The sequence below is a fragment of the Panulirus ornatus genome, chromosome 40, assembly GCF_036320965.1.
Source record: "Panulirus ornatus isolate Po-2019 chromosome 40, ASM3632096v1, whole genome shotgun sequence".
NCBI lineage: Eukaryota > Metazoa > Arthropoda > Malacostraca > Decapoda > Palinuridae > Panulirus > Panulirus ornatus.
The window spans coordinates 6749588-6769207 of record NC_092263.1 but is presented as its reverse complement, the minus strand read 5'-3'; the positions used below and the strand labels follow the sequence as shown (position 1 = coordinate 6769207).

The 19620-nt window shown below is 41.3% G+C and overlaps 1 protein-coding gene across 2 annotated transcripts in view; it reads left to right on the top strand.

Moving 5' to 3' along the window:
• Positions 1–14608, top strand: part of LOC139761334 (monocarboxylate transporter 9-like) — a 317500-nt gene extending 302892 nt beyond the window's left edge. The window contains exons 2-4 of one of the 2 annotated variants that reach the window (XM_071685399.1): positions 9183–9453; positions 10464–11354; positions 13176–14608. In XM_071685399.1, coding sequence (XP_071541500.1) covers positions 9183–9453; positions 10464–11354; positions 13176–13375 — 1362 coding nt within the window. In that variant the 3' untranslated portion in view covers positions 13376–14608. Of the gene's footprint in view, positions 1–9182; positions 9454–10463; positions 11360–13175 lie in introns of both variants that reach the window. The other variant, XM_071685401.1, reaches the window with a different exon arrangement.
• The last annotated feature ends 5012 nt before the right edge of the window (positions 14609–19620 follow it).

The window sequence follows — 19620 nt, the reverse complement described above, 5'->3', positions numbered from 1 at the left end:
CGCTTCTCATGCCACAAGCATCTTTTGCGCAATCAATCACTGATTCCCTAAATACATCCTATTCCTCCCCCACTCCCCTTACTTCCATTGTTCTCACCTTTTTCCATTTTGTACTCAGTCTCTCCTGGTACTTCCTCAAACAAGTCTCCTTCCCAATCTCACTTACTCTCACCACCCTCTTCACCCCAACATTCACTCTTCTTTTCTGAAAACCCATACAAATCTTCACCTTACCCTCCACAAGATAATGATCAGACATCCCTCCAGTTGCACCTCTCAGCACATTAACATCCAAAAGTCTCTCTTTCGAGCGCCTGTCAATTAACACGTAATCCAATAACTCTCTCTGGCCATCTCTCCTACTTACATACGTATACTTATATATATATCGCTTTTTAAACCAGGTATTCCCAATCACCAGTCCTTTTTCAGAACATAAATCTACAAGCTCTTCACCATTTCCATTTATAACACTGAACACCCCATGTATAACAATTATTCCCTCAACTGCCACATTACTCACCTTTGCATTCAAATCACCAATCACTATAAGCCGGTCTTGTGCATCAAAACCACTAACACACTCATTCAGCTGCTCCCAAAACACTTGCCTCTCATGATCTTTCTTCTCATGCCCAGCTGCATATGCACCAATTATCACCCAACTCTCTCCATCAACTTTCAGTTTTACCCATATTAATCGAGAATTTACTTTCTTGCATTTTATCACATACTCCCAGAACTCCTGTTTCAGGAGTAATGCTACTCCTTCCCTTGCTCTTGTCCTCTCACTAACGCCTGACTTTACTCCCCAGACATTCCCAAACCACTCTTCCCCTTTACCCTTGAGCTTGGTTTCACTCAGAGCCAAAACATCCAGGTTCCTCTCCTCAAACATTCTACCTATCTCTCCTTTTTTCACATCTTGGTTACATCCACACACATTTAGACACCCCAATCTGAGTCTACGAGGAGGATGAGGACTACCCGCGTGACCCCTTCTGTTTCCCATTTTTAGAAAGTTAAAATTCAAGGAGGGGAGGATTATATATATATATATATATATATATATATATATATATATATATATATATATATATATATATATATATATATATATATATATATATATATATATATATATATATATATATATATATACATATATATATATATATATATATATATATATATATATATATATATATATATATATATATATATATATATTTTTTTTTTTTTTTTTTTCTTTTTTTTGCTTTGTCGCTCTCTCCCGAGTTTGCGAGGTAGCGCAAGGAAACAGACGAAAGAAATGGCCCAACCCACCCCCATACACATGTATATACATACGTCCACACACGCAAATATACATATATACACAGCTTTCCATGGTTTACCCCAGACGCTTCACATGCCCTGATTCAATCCACTGACAGCACGTCAACCCCGGTATACCACATCGATCCAATTCACTCTATTCCTTGCCCTCCTTTCACCCTCCTGCATGTTCAGGCCCCGATCACACAAAATCTTTTTCACTCCATCTTTCCACCTCTAATTTGGTCTCCCAATTCTCCTCGTTCCCTCCTCCTCCGACACATATATCCTCTTGGTCAATCTTTCCTCACTCATTCTCTCCATGTGCCCAAATCATTTCAAAACACCCTCTTCTGCTCTCTCAACCACGCTCTTTTTATTTCCACACATCTCTCTTACCCTCACGTCACTTACTCGATCATACCACCTCACAACACACATTGTCCTCAAACATCTCATTTCCAGCACATCCATCCCCCTGCGCACAACTCTATCCATAGCCCACGCCTCGCAACCATATAACATTGTTGGAACCACTATTTCTTCAAACATACCCATTTTTGCTTTCCGAGATAATGTTCTCGACTTCCACACATTCTTCAAGGCTCCCAGAATTTTCGCCCCCTCCCCCACCCAATGATCCACTTCAGTTTCCATGGTTCCATCCGCTGCCAGATCCACTCCCAGATATCTAAAACACTTCACCTCCTCCAGTTTTGCTCCACTCAAACTTAACTCCCAATTGATTTGACCCTCAACCCTACTGTACCTAATAACCTTGCTCTTATTTACATTTACTCTTAACTTTCTTCTTTCACACACTTTACCAAACTCAGTCACCAGCTTCTGCAGTTTCTCACATGAATCAGCCATCAGCGCTGTATCATCAGCGAACAACAACTGACTCACTTCCCAAGCTCTCTCATCCCCAACAGACTTCATATTTTCCCATCTTTCCAAAACTCTTGCATTTACCTCCCTAACAACCCCATCCATAAACAAATTAAACAACCATGGAGACATCACACACCCCTGCCGCAAACCTACATTCACTGAGAACCAATCACTTTCCTCTCTTCCTACACGTACACATGCCTTACATCCTCGATAAAAACTTTTCACTGCTTCTAACAACTTGCCTCCCACACCATATATTCTTAATACCTTCCACAGAGCATCTCTAGAGAAATCTCTAGAGAAATATATATATATATATTTATTATATATATATATATATATATATATATATATATATATATATATATATATATATATATATATATATATATATATATATATATATATATTTATTTTGCTTTGTCTCTGTCTCCCGCGTTGGCGAGGTAGCGCAAAGAAACAGACAAAAGAATGGCCCAAACCACCCACATACACATGTATATACATATATGTCCACACACGCAAATATACATAACTATAAATCGCAACGTACACATATATATACACACACAGACATATACATATATACACATGTACATAATTCATACTGTCTGCCTTTATTCATTCCTATCGCCACCCTGCCACACATGAAATAACAACCCCCTTCCCCACTCATGTGTGCGAGGTAGCGCTAGGAAGACAACAAAGGCCACATTCGTTCACACTCAGTCTCTAGCTGTCATGTAATAATGCACCGAAACCACAGCTCCTTTCCACATCCAGGCCCCACAGGACTTTCCATGGTTTACCCCAGAGGCTTCACATGCCCCGGTTCAATCCATTGACAGCACGTCGACCCGTTACTTCACATCGTTCCAATTCACTCTATCCCTTGCACACATTTCACCCTCCTGCATGTTCAGGCCCCTATCACTTAAAATCTTTTTCACTCCATCTTTCCACCTCCAATTTGATCTCCCACTTCTCGTTCCCTCCACCTCTGACACATATATCCTCTTGGTCAATTTTTCCTCACTCATTCTCCCCATGTGACCAAACCATTTCAAAACACTCTCTTCTGCTCTCTCAACCACACTCTTTTTATTACCACACATCTCTCTTACCCTATTATGACTTACTCAATCAAACCACCTCACACCATGTATTGTAATCTAACATCCCATTTCCAGCACATCCACCCTCCTCCGCACATCTTTATCTATAGCCCATGCCTCGCAGCCTTATAACATTGTTGGAACCACTATTCCTTCAAACATAACCATTTTTGCTCTCCGACATAATGTTCTCGACTTCCACACACTCTTTAACGCTCCCAGAACTTTCGCCCTCTCCCCCAACCTATGATTCACTCCCGCTTCCATGGTTCCATCCGCTGCCAAATTCACTCCCAGATAACTAAAACACTTCAGATAACTAAAACACTTCACATCCTCCAGTTTCTCCATTCAAACTTACCTCCCAACTGATTTGTCCCTCTACCCTACTGTACCTCATAACCTTGCTCTTATTCAAATTTACTCTCTGCTTTCTTCTTTCACACACTTTACCAAACTTCCACTTTACCAAACTTACCAGCTTCTGCAGTTTCTCACCCGAATCAGCCACCAGCGCTGTGTCATCAGCGAACAACAACTGACTTACTTGCCAAGCTCTCTCATCCACAACACTCTGCACACGTGACCCTCTTTCCAAAACTCTTGCATTCATCTCCCTAACAACCCCATCCATAACAAATTAAACATCCATGGAGACATTACACACCCCTGCCTCAAACCTACATTCACTGAGAACTAATCACTCTCCTCTCTTCCTACACGTACACATGCCTTACATCCTCAATAAAACCTTTTCACTGCTTCTAAAAACTTGCCTCCCACACCATATATTCTTAATACCTTCCACAGAGCATCTCTATCAACTCTATCACATGCCTTTTCGAGATCTCTAAATGCTACATACAAATCCATTTGCTTTTCTAAGTATTTCTCACATACATTCTTCTAAGGAAACACCTAATCCAAACATCCTCTATCACTTCTGAAACCACCCGGCTCTTCTCTAGTCTAATTCTTTGCACAAGCCTTCACCCTCTCAATGAATACCCTCCCATATAATTTCCCAGGAATACTCAACAGTCTTATACTTCTGTAATTTGAGCACTCACTTTTATCCCCTTTGCCTTTGTACAATAGCACTATGCAAGAATTCCGCCAATTCTCAGGCACCACAGTATGAGTCATACATACATTAAATAACCTTACCAATCAGTCAACAATACAGTCACCCCCCTTTTTAATAAATTCCACTGCAATACCATCCAAACACGATGCCTTGCCGGCTTTCATCTTCCGTAAGGCTTTTATTACCTCTTCTCTGTTTACCAAATCATTTTCCCTAACCCCCTCACTTTGCACACCACCTTAACCAAAACACCCTATATCTGCCACTCTATCATCAAACACATTCAAAATACTCACTCCATCTCCTTCTCACATCACCACTACTTGTTATCACCTCCCCATTAGACCCCTTCACTGAAGTGCCCATTTGTTGCCTTGTTTTACGCACCCTATTTACCTCCTTCCAAAACATCTTTTTATTCTCCCTAAAATCTAATGATACTCTCTAATCCTCAAGTCTCATTTGCCCCCTTTTTCACCACTTAAACCTTTCTCATGACCTCCTGCAGCTTTTTTTTTTGATATTTCTCCCACTCATTTGTATCATTTCCCTGCAAAAATCGTTCAAATGCCTCTGTCTTCTCTTTCACTAATGATCCTACTTCTTCATCCCACCACTCACTACCCTTTCTAATCTGCCCACCTCTCACGCTTCTCATTCCACAAGCATCTTTTTCACAAACCATCACTGCTTCCCTAAATACATCCCATTCCTCCCCCACTCCCCTTACGTCCTTTGTTCTCACCTTTTTCCATTCTGTACTCAGAGCCTCCTGGTACTTCCTCACGCAAGTCTCCTTCCCAAGCTCAATTACTCTCACCACTCTTTCCACCCCAACATTCTCTCTTCTGTTCTGAAAACCTCTACACATCTTCACCTTCGCCTCCATAAGATAATGATTAAATATCCCTCCAGTTGCACCTCTCAGCACATTAACATCCAAATGTCTCTCTTTCGTGCGCCTATCAATTAATACGTAATCCAATATCGCTCTCTGGCCATATGTTCTACTTACGTATACTTATGTATCTCTCTCTTTTGAAACCATGTATTCCCTATCACCAGTACCTTTTCAGCACTTAAATCTACAAGCTACACCCCATGTACACCAATCATTCCCTCAACTGCCACATTACTCACCTTTGCATTCAAATCACCCATCACTATAACCCAGTCTCGTGCATCAAAACTACTAACACACTCACTCGGCTGCTCCCAAAACACTTGTCTCTCATGATCTCTCTTTTCATGCCCAGGTGCATATGCACCAATAATCACCCATCTCTCTCCATCAATTTTCAGTTTTACCAATATCAATCTAGAGTTTACTTTCTTACACCTATCATATACTCCCACCACTCCTGTTTCAGGAGTAGTGCTACTCCTTCCCCTGCTCTCTTCCTCTCACTAACCCCTGACTTTACTACTAGGACATTACCAAAGCACTCTTCCCTTTACCCTTGAGCTTTGTATCATTTAGAGCGAAAACATCCAGGTTCCTTTCCTCAAACATACCACCTATCTCTCCTTTTTTCTCATCTTGGTTACATCCACACACATTTAGACACCCTACTCTGAGCCTTCGAGAAGGATGAGCACTCCCCGCGTGACTACTTCTTCTGTTTTTCCCTTTAGAAAATTCAAATACGAGGAAGGGAGGGTTTACAGCCCACCGCTCCCGTCCCCTATAGTCGCCTTCTACGACACGTGAGGAATGCGTGGGAAGTATTCCTTCTCCCCTATCTCCTTTCTCCCATATATATATATATATATATATATATATATATATATATATATATATATATATATATATATATATATATATATATATATATATATATATATATATATATATATATATATATATGTGTGTGTGTGTGTCAGGAAGTACCAGGAGAGAATGAGTACAGAATGGAAAAAGGTGAGAACAAAGGACATAAGGGGAGTGGGGGAGGAATGGGAAGCAGTGATGGCTTGCGCAAAAGATGCTTGTGACTGAGAAGCGTGGGACGTGGGCAGATTAGGAAGGGTAGTGAGTGGTGGGATGAAGAAGTAAGAATGATAGTGAAAGAGAAGAGAGAGGCATTTGGACGACTTTTGCAGGGATATAATGCAAATGAATGGAAGATGTATAAAGGAAAGAGGCAGGATGTCAAGAGAAAGGTGCGAGAGGTGAAAAAGGGGGCCAATGAGAGTTGGGGTGAGAGAGTATCATTTAATTTTTGGGAGAATAAAAAGATGTTTTAGAAGGGGGGTAAATAAAGTGCGTAAGACAAGGGAATCAATGGGAACTTCAGTGAAGGGGGCTAATAGGGAGGTGATAACAAGTAGTGGTGAAATGAGAAGGAGATGGAGAGAGTATTTTGAAGGTTTGTTGAATATGTTTGATGATAGAGTTGCGGTATAGGGTATTTTGGTCGAGGTGGTATGCAAATTGAGATGGTTCGGGAGAATGATTTGGTGAACAGAGAAGAGGTAATAAAAGCTTTGCGGAAGATAAAAGCCGGCAAGGCAGCGGGCTTGGATGGTATTGCAGTGGAATTTACTAAGAAAGGGGGTGACTGTATTGTTGACTGGTTGGTAAGGTTATTCAATGTATGTATGACTCATGGTGAGGTGCCTGAGGATTGGCGGAATGCTTGCATAGTGGCATTGTACAAAGGCAAAGAGGATAAAAGTGAGTGCTCAAATTACAGAGGTATAAGTTTGTTGAGTATTCCTAGGAAATTATATGGGAGGGTATTGATTGAGAGGGTGAAGGCATGTGCAGAGCATCAGATTGGGGAAGAGCAATGTGGTTTCAGAAGTGGTGGAGGATGTGTGGATCAGGTGTTTGCTTTGAAGAATGTATGTGAGAAATATTTAAAAAAGCAAATAGATTTATATGTAGCATCTATGGATCTGGAGAAGGCATGTGATGGAGTTGATAGAGATACTCTGTGGAAGGTATTAAGAATATATAGTGGGGGAGGTAAGTTTCTAGAAGCAGTGAAAAGTTTTTATCGAGGATGTAAGGTATGTGCACGTCCCGGAAGAGAGGAAGGTGATTGGTTCTCAGTGAATGTAGATTTGTGGCAGGGGTTTGTGACGTCTCCATGGTTGTTTGATTTGTTTTTGGATGGGGTTGTTAGGGAGGTGAATGCAAGAGATTTGGAAAGAGGGGTAAGTACGCAGTCTCTTGTGGATGAGAGATCTTGGGAGATGAGTCACTTGTTGTTCGCTGATGATACAGCGCTGGTGGCTGATTCGTGTGAAAAACTGCAGAAGCTGGTGATTGAGTTTGGTAAAGTGTGTGAAAGAAGAAAGCTGAGAGTAAATGTGAATAAGAGCAAGGTTATTAGGTACAGTAGGGTTGAGAGACAAGTCAATTGGGAGGTAAGTTTGAATGGAGAAAAACTGGAGGAAGTGATGTTTTTTATTTTAAATATCTGGGAGTGGATTTGGAAGCGGATGGAACCATGGAAGCGGAATTGAATCATGGGGTGGGGTATCGGGGCGAAAGTTCTTGGTGTTTGAAGAATATGTGGAAGTCGAGAACATTATCTCGGAAAGTAAAAATGGGTATGTTTGAAGGAATAGTGGTTCCAAAAATGTTATATGTTTGCGAGGCGTGGGCTATAGATAGATTTGTGCGCAGGAGGGTGGATGTGCTGGAAATGAGATATTTGAGGACAATATGTGGTGTGAGGTGGTTTGATCGAGTAAGTAATAATAGGGTAAGAGAGATGTGTGGTAATAAAAAGAGTGTGGTTGAGAGAGCAGAAGAGGGTGTTTTGAAATTGTTTGGTCACATGGAGAGAATGACTGAGGAAAGATTGACCAAGAGGATATATGTGTCAGAGGTGGAGGGAACGAGGAGAAGAGGGAGACCAATTTGGAGGTGGAAAGATGGAATGAAAAAGATTTTTTTTGAGTGATTGGGGCCTGAAATTGCAGACGGGTGAAAGGCGTGCAAGGAATAGAGTGAATTGGAATGATGTGGTATACCGGGGTCGCCGTGCTGTCAATGGATTGAACCAGGGCATGTGAAGCCTCTGGGATAAACCATGGGAAGTTCTGTGGGTCCTGGATGTGGAAAGGGAGCTGTGGTTTCGGTGCATTATTACATGAGAGATAGAGACTGAGTGTGAACGAATGTGGCCTTTGTTGTCTTTTCCAAGCGCTACCCCGCACACATGAGGGGGGGGGGTGTTTTCATTTCATATGTGGCGGGGTGGCGATGGGAATGAATAAAGGGAGACAGTATGAATTATGTACATGTGTATATAATTATACGTCTGTGTGCATATATATGTATACGTTGAGATGTATAGGTATATATATTTGCGTGTGTAGACGTGTATGTATATACATGTGTATTTGGGTGGGTTGGGCCATTCTTTCGTCTGTTTGCTTGCGCTACCTCGCTAACGCGGGAGACAGCGACAAAGCAAAACCAATAAATAAATTCAAATATATATATATATATATATATATATATATATATATATATATATATATATATACTGAATGTGGTTGGTGGCAAACCTATGACAGCACGCTGCTTTAGGTGTGAGGGACGTCGTGTTAAGTGACGTCATCATTCCTTTACCTGCTTTCGTTGGGTAAAATGAACGGCCGAGTTCATCAGTCTGTTGATGTATGCTAGGTGATGTCTCCTTGACACTGTTAGAGAACCAATATTCCTGGAATGTGTTGGTGAACCCACAAATATATTTTAATGAACACTTTGGATATGTAGCACAAAATGTTCACTCTTTTTCCAGATGCTGTACCTGTCTCTCGATTCGTTTTTTGGAATCCTTTTTTCTGGCTACCTTCTGGAGAAAGGCACGTCTTCTGCCACTACCGCCTGGGTCTTCAATATTCGGATCTTTGTTGGAGATCTCGTAACGCCACTCATCCGTCCTCTGGTGCAGGAGTTCGGCTGGAGAAGAATTGGCTACATTGGAGTGTTCATGTCGTCATTTTCAGTTATCCTCTCTGCCTTCTCACCATCAGCCGAATTTCTTTTCTTTTCTTACTCTCTCCTATCAGGTGAGTGGTTGTGATATGGACACCACTATATACCTTAGGTGACTGATAGATATCACAGCTCCTAAATACATTGGCGGACATGTACTATATGTATGCATGCTCTGGTGAGTAAATCGGCCTCATCAGAATTGGTATAAACAGAATACTTAAGCTAATTTGTTGCCACATAATCATCATACTAAACCTACCTTAAATGACATCCGACTTTGATGGAGAAGAGGCAGAGCAAAAGGTGGGAGTGAACCCTGGGATACTCAGACTGGCAAGAGATAGTCTGGGATTCCGGCCTCTTGCTAATGAACGTTGTTTGTCAGTATTCCTGGCGAACTAGCAATAATTTCTAAGGACAGTATGACTTACTGTGTTGTGCAAGCATATTACCACAGTATCGAAAAAGAATTGCCTGTAGCATTTTGTATCCAACTACATTACAATAGTATATACATTTAGAACATATGATTAATGGTTATTAAAGGAAGAAAAGTAATAATTGCATAGGTGAAGGTCGGGTAAGTGAAGGGAAGCGAGAGGAAGATCATGTAAGAGATGATACGTCAGCAGATGGCAGCTACCACAGGCATCACTACGGACTGTGAATAGTGAAGCAGGTCAAGATGAAAATGAGAGCTGATACAGACATGAATCTCACTGACGAGTAATATGAAGTAGACAGAGAATACATAAGAATCTTACTTTACATTGACTGAGGACTTCTTTAAGCTTTTAGTACAATACCGTTCATGTTTCATTTGGGATCTTAAATTCCTAATTATTCATTACTATTTCCATTTTTGTGTTTCATCTTCTTGTACCATATGCACCTGGAAAATATGAAACTGGATCAATAGTAACGTTTAAAATTGCTAGAATCCGTTTTAAGCCAGTGTCAGTATTAGTTTCCATTATGGACATTAATGTACATATATGAATCAACTTTTTCCAGTTTACGCCTTGAGGCGGCATCAGATGGCCTGCTAAAGAGGTAACTGTCACGTCTCATTTGCTTGCAGGTCTTGGTATGGGTCTGGTGATTGGGATGTCCTTCATCATACTTCCACTGTACTTTGATCGACGACGTGGCTTGGCTAACACTTTCTTGATGGCAGGGATCTGCTTGGGACAGATCCTCATTCCTCCATTCATTCGTTACCTTCTGGACAATTACAGCTACAAGGGTGGAGCTCTCATATATGGTGCTATGTTAATGAATGGGTTTGTGGCAGTCTCCTTGTTCCATCCTGTTGAGTGGCACATGAAGCCTCGTCGGAAGACAGACCAGCCTCCAGAAAGTCTTGCATCTTTGATACCACAAAAAGGACGCAGTGATGGTCCTCAGGAGCCGATGAATCTGCTGGACGTCGTCCCTCAGCATGAAGGAACCAAAGAGGAACCAGACTGGCTGGCTGTTGCAGATCAAGTGAAAGTCAAGAGAACGCGACGTGATACAAGTCACCGGTTGAGTGAATGTTCACAAGAGTCAGTGATTTCAAATATCTTGTCTGGAAATATTGTTTCAGACACTAACTGTGCTCCTCCTGACAACAAGGAAGGATATAAGGGTAACAGGTGTTTGGGTGTGATCAAGACACTGTGGATAATCCTGGTGCGCGTGGCGCACAGAACTAAATCTGATGTGGGTATTTTACGTTTAAGTCGTGTATTCGTTATTTCTCTAGCCGACACGCTCATTTTTAGCAGCTACCACAACTTTATAATGATGGTGCCATTCGTGATGGAGTCAGAAGGCCACAGCCTACAAGACTCCGCCTGGTGCATATCTTTGATGGGCATCTGTAACCTGGCGACCCGCCTTATCGTCTCTCCTTTATCTGACTGGAAGAGGTTCGACAAGCGCCTCTGTATAATGTTTGGTTGTGTCGTCATTGGATCCACAATACTTGGTAAGGTACATCAGCTTTTGTTGTGCTCATATTAGAGGTGCTGTCACTATGTTCACAATTTCTTGTAAAATAATGTTTCTTTTTATACTGTGACTAGGTTATCTTATCATGTCAAAAGACGGAAGATGATAATAAACTTACATCTTTGTACATTATTCTGCTCTCATATTATCTACACACACACACACACACACACACACACACACACACACACACACAAAATGGGTTAAGACACCAACGGAGTACCATAGGGTTTAGTTCTGGGATCATTATTCTTTTTGATGTATATATAAATGACTCAAAAAAAGAAAGGACTCCAGCCTGAATGAGTTTGCAGATGATGCAAAGGTCATGAGGGAAGTGGAGAGAGATGAGAATTGCATCAGCTTAAAAGGGGACTTGGACCGAATTCAGAGTTGGTCTGACACATGTTTTATGACGACCAACTTGAGTGAATTCAAAGTAATGAGGACGGGTCACAGTGAGAGAAGATCTCGATGTAATTATTATCTAGTAGGAAACAAGCTGTGTGTGAGACGGACCTGGGAGTCGACATCGTCCCTAACGTGTCGAATGAGTTCCTCCTTTGTAGGATAGTGAAGGAGGCCTTCCATCTGCTGGTAAAATAGAAATGCATTCAAATTCATGGAAAAAGATATATCAAAGCTGTTCATATCCCTCGGTACATAAGACCAAAACTAGAATGTGTTCCTTAGGTTTGATCACCACATCTAAAGGAACACAAGGTAGTCAAAAGAGAAGGTCCAAAGAAAATCAACAAAATAATACCAGAATTAAAGTAGCTAAGTTACAGGGCAATGCCAGAGGTTTTACATTTGTCCATTTTAGAAGACAGAAGGATGAAAGGTGACCTAAGCACTACTTTTGTTTTTGAAATAGACTGATGACATAGACACTGAACAGTTCAACGAGTTGTAGGAATAGGAAAACCAGAGGACATAACATGAAATTAAGAGAGATTAAAAAGAGCACTTTCCTTGTATAAGAGTGATGGATGAATGGAATAAAAAGCCTGAACACATGGTATATGCAAACAGCAAACAGAAGTTGCACAACAGCCTCCCGTGCAAGACAAATACGTAATTACAAATAGGGAATACTGATATGTAAATAAATACACTACTTGTTTTATACACTGCACACTGCCATGATGTAAGACACAACAACAACTGTTATATCGTGCCAGCTGCTATGATCTAACATTCATAATATTCTTGTTATATAGTACACGCAGCCCTGGTGTAGATACGCACTCTACATTTGTTATACATCACATCTTGCTATAATCTAACCCAACACAATTCATATTATACAGTTCACGTTCCCATGATCAAACACACACACACAACGTACGTTACAAAGTGCATCCTGCCATAATCTGACACACGTACATCTTGTGATTATACAGTTCACACTGACGATTATCTAACTCACGTACTATTTGTGTTATATAATGGATCCTGTCATGACTAAATACACACACCTTGTGTGTTATACAATGCATGATGCCATGAAGTACACCACGCACTACTTGTGTTATCCAGTTCATGTTGTCATGATCTATCGCATGCACAGTGCATGTCTTATACAGTGAATGTTGCCATGATCTAACACACACAAACTCGTACTATACAGTGCATGCTGTCATGATCAAACACACACAAACTCACACTCACACAACTAACGATTTCAATACACTGTCTTAAACTCTTGATGACCCAGCATTATATTAACCATGTAATGATGCTCAGATGATCAGTTCATACATAAAGCAAATTGTATTATGTTTTCTTCCCTCAGTGTTTTCCTTCGTGACGGACCTCGTGTGGATGACTGTGGCATTAGCGGCCTCCGGCCACGGTCTTGGTGCTGCCGTCACCTTCTACACCTTAGTCATGATACAGTACCTGGGCATAGAGAACTTGGCAGCCATGTTTGGAGTTTCTTCCCTCATGCAGGGATGTGGTTTTCTGATCATTGGACCTGCGATAGGTAGGTAAATACAGCTCATCCCTACGAACCATCTCCCCATTTCTCTCACTTCCACCATCTCCAAATTCTTTTAAATTTTTCCATGATTCTTATACTCTTAAGCATCTACAATCCCATTTCTTTTTTCTGATCACCAATACGGCTTTCACAGAACGAGATCTACTTGTGGTCTTCTCTCCTATATTAGTAACCTCTGGTCTTCCTCACTCAGAGATTCTGGTGGAAAATTTACCGAGGCTCTTAACATCTAATCAACCCAACAGAGTGAGGCATAAGTCTCTCCTTTCTAAACTTCCTATTTTTAGTTTTTTCGTTTCTTCCTTTTAAGTCCACCCATTGCAGTAACCGTTAATGGAGCAACTTCTCTTCTTCTGTATCATCATCAACCAACAACTGACTCACTTCCTAGGCCCCCTCATTCCTGCAGACTGCATAGTCGCCCCTCTTACCAAGAGTCTTTCATTTACCTTCCTCACCATCCCATTCATGAATAAATTCAAAAGCCAGGGTGGCATCATACGCTCTCGCCACAGACCAGCCTTCACTTGAAAGCACTCACTTTCCTCTCTTCCTACTCGTACACACACCTTACATCCTTGATAAAAAAAAGTCTCATGTATTCCACGCCATAGAGTGTTAAACCTTCCAAAAGCATCTCTGTCAACCCTATCATGTGCTTTCTACAGATCCAAAAATGACACATAGAAGTCCTTCAATTTTTCTAAGTATATTTCACACGTACTCTGTAAAGAAAACACCTATCACTTCTGAAACCAAATTGTTTCTCCCCAGTCTAATGATCTTTATATGCCTTCACTCTTTGAAACAATAGTTTCCCATATAACCTATCACGTAAACGCACCAAACTTATGCCTCTGTAGCTCCGACACTCACTTTTGTCCCCCTTGCATATACAGTAACACTGTATATACATTCCACCAGTCCTCAGACACCTTACCATGATCTATACATGCGCTGAAAATCCTAACTAACCAGTCAGCAACAGTCACTCACTTTCTTAAGAAATTTTTCTCCAATACCATCCACTTGCCACATTTCATCTTACGGAAAGCTTCACTTCCTATTCTTCCTTTACCAACCACTCCCCATGACTCTAACTTCACATACCAACCTGAACAAAGCACCCCAAATATGCCACTATATCGTGAAAAACATTCAACTTTCCTGGCGCTACCCCCTGACGCAGGGAATGGCGTCCTGTTTTCCTGGCGCTGTCTTGTGAAGCAGGGGATGGCGATGCTGCTTCTAGTGGGATAGGGAAGCGCGAAAAATGGAGGAAGGCAAGCAAGTATGAATATGTACATGTGTATATATATGTATATGTCGGTACATGTGTATGTATTTATGTGTTCATATGTATATGTATATTTTTTTTTTTTATACTTTGTCGCTGTCTCCCGCGTTTGCGAGGTAGCGCAAGGAAACAGACGAAAGAAATGGCCCAACCCCCCCCCCCATACACATGTATATACATACGTCCACACACGCAAATATACATACCTACACAGCTTTCCATGGTTTACCCCAGACGCTTCACATGCCCTGCTTCAATCAACTGACAGCACGTCAACCCCGGTATACCACATCGCTCCAATTCACTCTATTCCTTGCCCTCCTTTCACCCTCCTGCATGTTCAGGCCCCGATCACACAAAATCTTTTTCACTCCATCTTTCCACCTCCAATTTGGTCTCCCTCTTCTCCTTGTTCCCTCCACCTCCGACACATATATCCTCTTGGTCAATCTTTCCTCACTCATCCTCTCCATGTGCCCAAACCACTTCAAAACACCCTCTTCTGCTCTCTCAACCACGCTCTTTTTATTTCCACACATCTCTCTTACCCTTACGTTACTCACTCGATCAAACCACCTCACACCACACATTGTCCTCAAACATCTCATTTCCAGCACATCCATCCTCCTGCGCACAACTCTATCCATAGCCCACGCCTCGCAACCATACAACATTGTTGGAACCACTATTCCTTCAAACATACCCATTTTTGCTTTCCGAGATAATGTTCTCGACTTCCACACATTCTTCAAGGCCCCCAGGATTTTCGCCCCCTCCCCCACCCTATGATCCACTTCCGCTTCCATGGTTCCATCCGCTGCCAGATCCACTCCCAGATATCTAAAACACTTTACTTCCTCCAGTATATATATGTATATATATGTATATATATATGTATATATATGTATATATATATGTATGTTCATATATTTTCTTTTTTTTTCTTTTTGCTTTGTCGCTGTCTCCCGCGTTTGCGAGGTAGCGCAAGGAAACAGACGAAAGAAATGGCCCAACCCACCCCCATACACATGTATATACATACGTCCACACACGCAAATATACATACCTACACAGCTTTCCATGGTTTACCCCAGACGCTTCACATGCCCTGATTCAATCCACTGACAGCACGTCAACCCCGGTGTACCACATCGATCCAATTCACTCTGTTCCTTGCCCTCCTTTCACCCTCCTGCATGTTCAGGCCCCGATCACACAAAATCTTTTTCACTCCATCTTTCCACCTCCAATTTGGTCTCCCACTTCTCCTCGTTCCCTCCACCTCCGACACATATATCCTCTTGGTCAATCTTTCCTCACTCATTCTCTTCTTGTGCCCAAACCATTTCAAAACACCCTCTTCTGCTCTCTCAACCACGCTCTTTTTATTTCCACACATCTCTCTTACACTTACGCTACTTACTCGATCAAACCACCTCACACCACATATTGTCCTCAAACATCTCATTTCCAGCATATCCATCCTCCTGCGCACAACTCTATCCATAGCCCACGCCTCGCAACCATACAACATTGTTGGAACCACTATTCCTTCAAACATACCCATTTTTGCTTTCTGAGATAATGTTTTCGACTTCCACACATTCTTCAAGGCTCCCAGAATTTTCACCCCCTCCCTCACTCTATGATCCACTTCCGCTTCCATGGTTCCATCCGCTGCCAGATCCACTCCTAGATATCTAAAACCCTTTACTTCCTCCAGTTTTTCTCCATTCAAACTTACCTCCCAATTGACTTGACCCTCAACCCTACTGTAACTAATAACCTTGCTCTTGTTCACATTTACTCTTAACTTTCTTCTTTCACACACTTTACCAAACTCAGTCACCAGCTTCTGCAGTTTCTCACATGAATCAGCCACCAGCGCTGTATCATCAGCGAACAACAACTGACTCACTTCCCAAGCTCTCTCATCCCCAACAGACTTCATACTTGCCGCTCTTTCCAAAACTCTTGCATTTACCTCCCCAACAACCCTATCCATAAACAAATTAAACAACAATGGAGACATCACACAACACTGCCGCAAACCTACATTCACTGAAAACCAATCACTTTCCTCTCTTCCTACACGTACACATGCCTTACATCCTCGATAAAAACTTTTCACTGCTTCTAACAACTTGCCTCCCACACCATATATTCTTAATACCTTCCACAGAGCATCTCTATCAACTCTATCATATGCCTTCTCCAGATCCATAAATGCTACATACAAATCCATTTGCTTTTTTAAGTATTTCTCACAGACATTCTTCAAAGCAAACACCTGATCCACACATCCTCTACCACTTCTGAAACCACACTGCTCTTCCCCAATCTGATGCTCTGTACATGCCTTCACCCTCTCAATCAATACCCTCCCATATAATTTACCAGGAATACTCAACAAACTTATACCTCTGTAATTTGAGCACTCGCTCTTATCCTTTTTTGCCTTTGTACAATGGCACTATGCACGCATTCCGCCAATTCTCAGGCACCTCACCATGAGTCATACATATATTAAATAACCTTACCAACCAGTCAATAATACAGTCACCCCCTTTTTTTAATAAATTCCACTGCAATACTATCCAAACCTGCTGCCTTGCCGGCTTTCATCTTCCGCAAAGCTTTTACTAATTCTTCTCTGTTTACCAAATCATTTTCCCTAACCCTCTCACTTTGCACACTACCTCGACCAAAACACCCTATATCTGCCACTCTATCATTAAACACATTCAACAAACCTTCAAAATACTCACTCCATCTCCTTCTCACATCACCACTACTTGTTATCACCTCCCCATTTGCGCCCTTCACTGAAGTTCCCATTTGCTCCCTTCTCTTACGCAATATATATATATATATATATATATATATATATATATATATATATATATATATATATATATATATATATATATATATATATATATATATATATGATTCCTGGGGATGGGGGAGAAAGAAAACTTCCCACGTATTCCCTGCATGTCGTAGAAGGCGACTAAAAGGGGAGGGAGCGGGAAATGGCGAATAGTTTGAAAGAAAGAAAAAAGATATATATATATATATATATATATATATATATATATATATATATATATATATATATATATTTTTTTTTTTTTTTTTCATACTATTCGCCATTTCCCGCGTTAGCAAGGTAGCGTTATATATATATATATATATATATATATATATATATATATATATATATATATATATATATATATATATGTATGTATTCTTTTTTTTTTTGTCACTGTCTCCCGCGTTTGCGAGGTAGCGCAAGGAAACAGACGAAAGAAATGGCCCAACCCACCCCCATACACATGTATATACATACACGTCCACACACACAAATATACATACCTACACAGCTTTCCATGCTTTACCCCAGACGCTTCACATGCGCCGATTTCAATCCACTGACAGCACGTCAACCCCGGTATACCACATCGATCCAATTCACTCTATTCCTTGCCCTCCTTTCACCCTCCCGCATGTTCAGGCCCCGATCACACAAAATCTTTTTCACTCCATCTTTCCACCTCCAATTTGGTCTCCCACTTCTCCTCGTTCCCTCCACCTCCGACACATATATCCTCTTGGTCAATCTTTCCTCACTCATTCTCTCCATGTGCCCAAACCATTTCAAAACACCCTCTTCTGCTCTCTCAACCACGCTCTTTTTATTTCCACACATCTCTCTTACCCTTACGTTACTTACTCGATCAAACCACCTCACACCACACATTGTCCTCAAACATCTCATTTCCAGCACATCCACCCTCCTGCGCACAACTCTATCCATAGCCCATGCATCGCAACCATACAACATTGTTGGAGCCACTATTCCTTCAAACATTCCATTTTTTGCTTTCCGAGATAATGTTCTCGACTTCCACACATTCTTCAAGGCTCCCAGGATTTTCGCCCCCTCCCCCACCCTATGATCCACTTCCGCTTCCATGGTTCCATCCGCTGCCAGATCCACTCCCAAGTATCTAAAACACTTTACTTCCTCCAGTTTTTCTCCATTCAAACTTACCTCCCAATTGACTTGACCCTCAACCCTACTGTACCTAATAACATTGCTCTTATTCACATTTACTCTTAACTTTCTTCTTTCACACACTTTACCAAACTCAGTCACCAGCTTCTGCAGTTTCTCACATGAATCAGCCACCGGCGATGTATCATCAGCGAACAATAACTGACTCACTTCCCAAGCTCTCTCATCCCCAACAGACTTCATACTTGCCCCTCTTTCCAAAACTCTTGCATTCACCTCCTTAACAACCCCATCCATAAACAAATTAAAAAACCATGGAGACATCACACACCCCTGCCGCAAACCTACATTCACCGAGAACCAATCACTTTCCTCTCTTCCTACACGCACACATGCCTTACATCCTCGATAAAAACTTTTCACTGCTTCTAACAACTTGCCTCCCACACCATATATACTTAATACCTTCCACAAAGCATCTCTATCAACTCTATCATATGCCTTCTCCAGATCCATAAATGCTACATACAAATCCATTTGCTTTTCTAAGTATTTCTCACATACATTCTTCAAAGCAAACACCTGATTCACACATCCTCTACCACTTCTCAAACCACACTGCTCTTCCCCAATCTGATGCTCTGTACATCCCTTCACCCTCTCAATCAATACCCTCCCATATAATTTACCAGGAATACTCAACAAACTTATACCTCTGAAATTTGAGCACTCACTCTTATCCCCTTTGCCTTTGTACAATGGCACTATGCATACATTCCGCCAATCCTCAGGCACCTCACCATGAGTCATACATACATTAAATAACCTTACCAACCAGTCAATAATACAGTCACCATCTTTTTTAATGACCTGTTTTCATAATAAATTACACATCAGATGCATACTTCAGCATT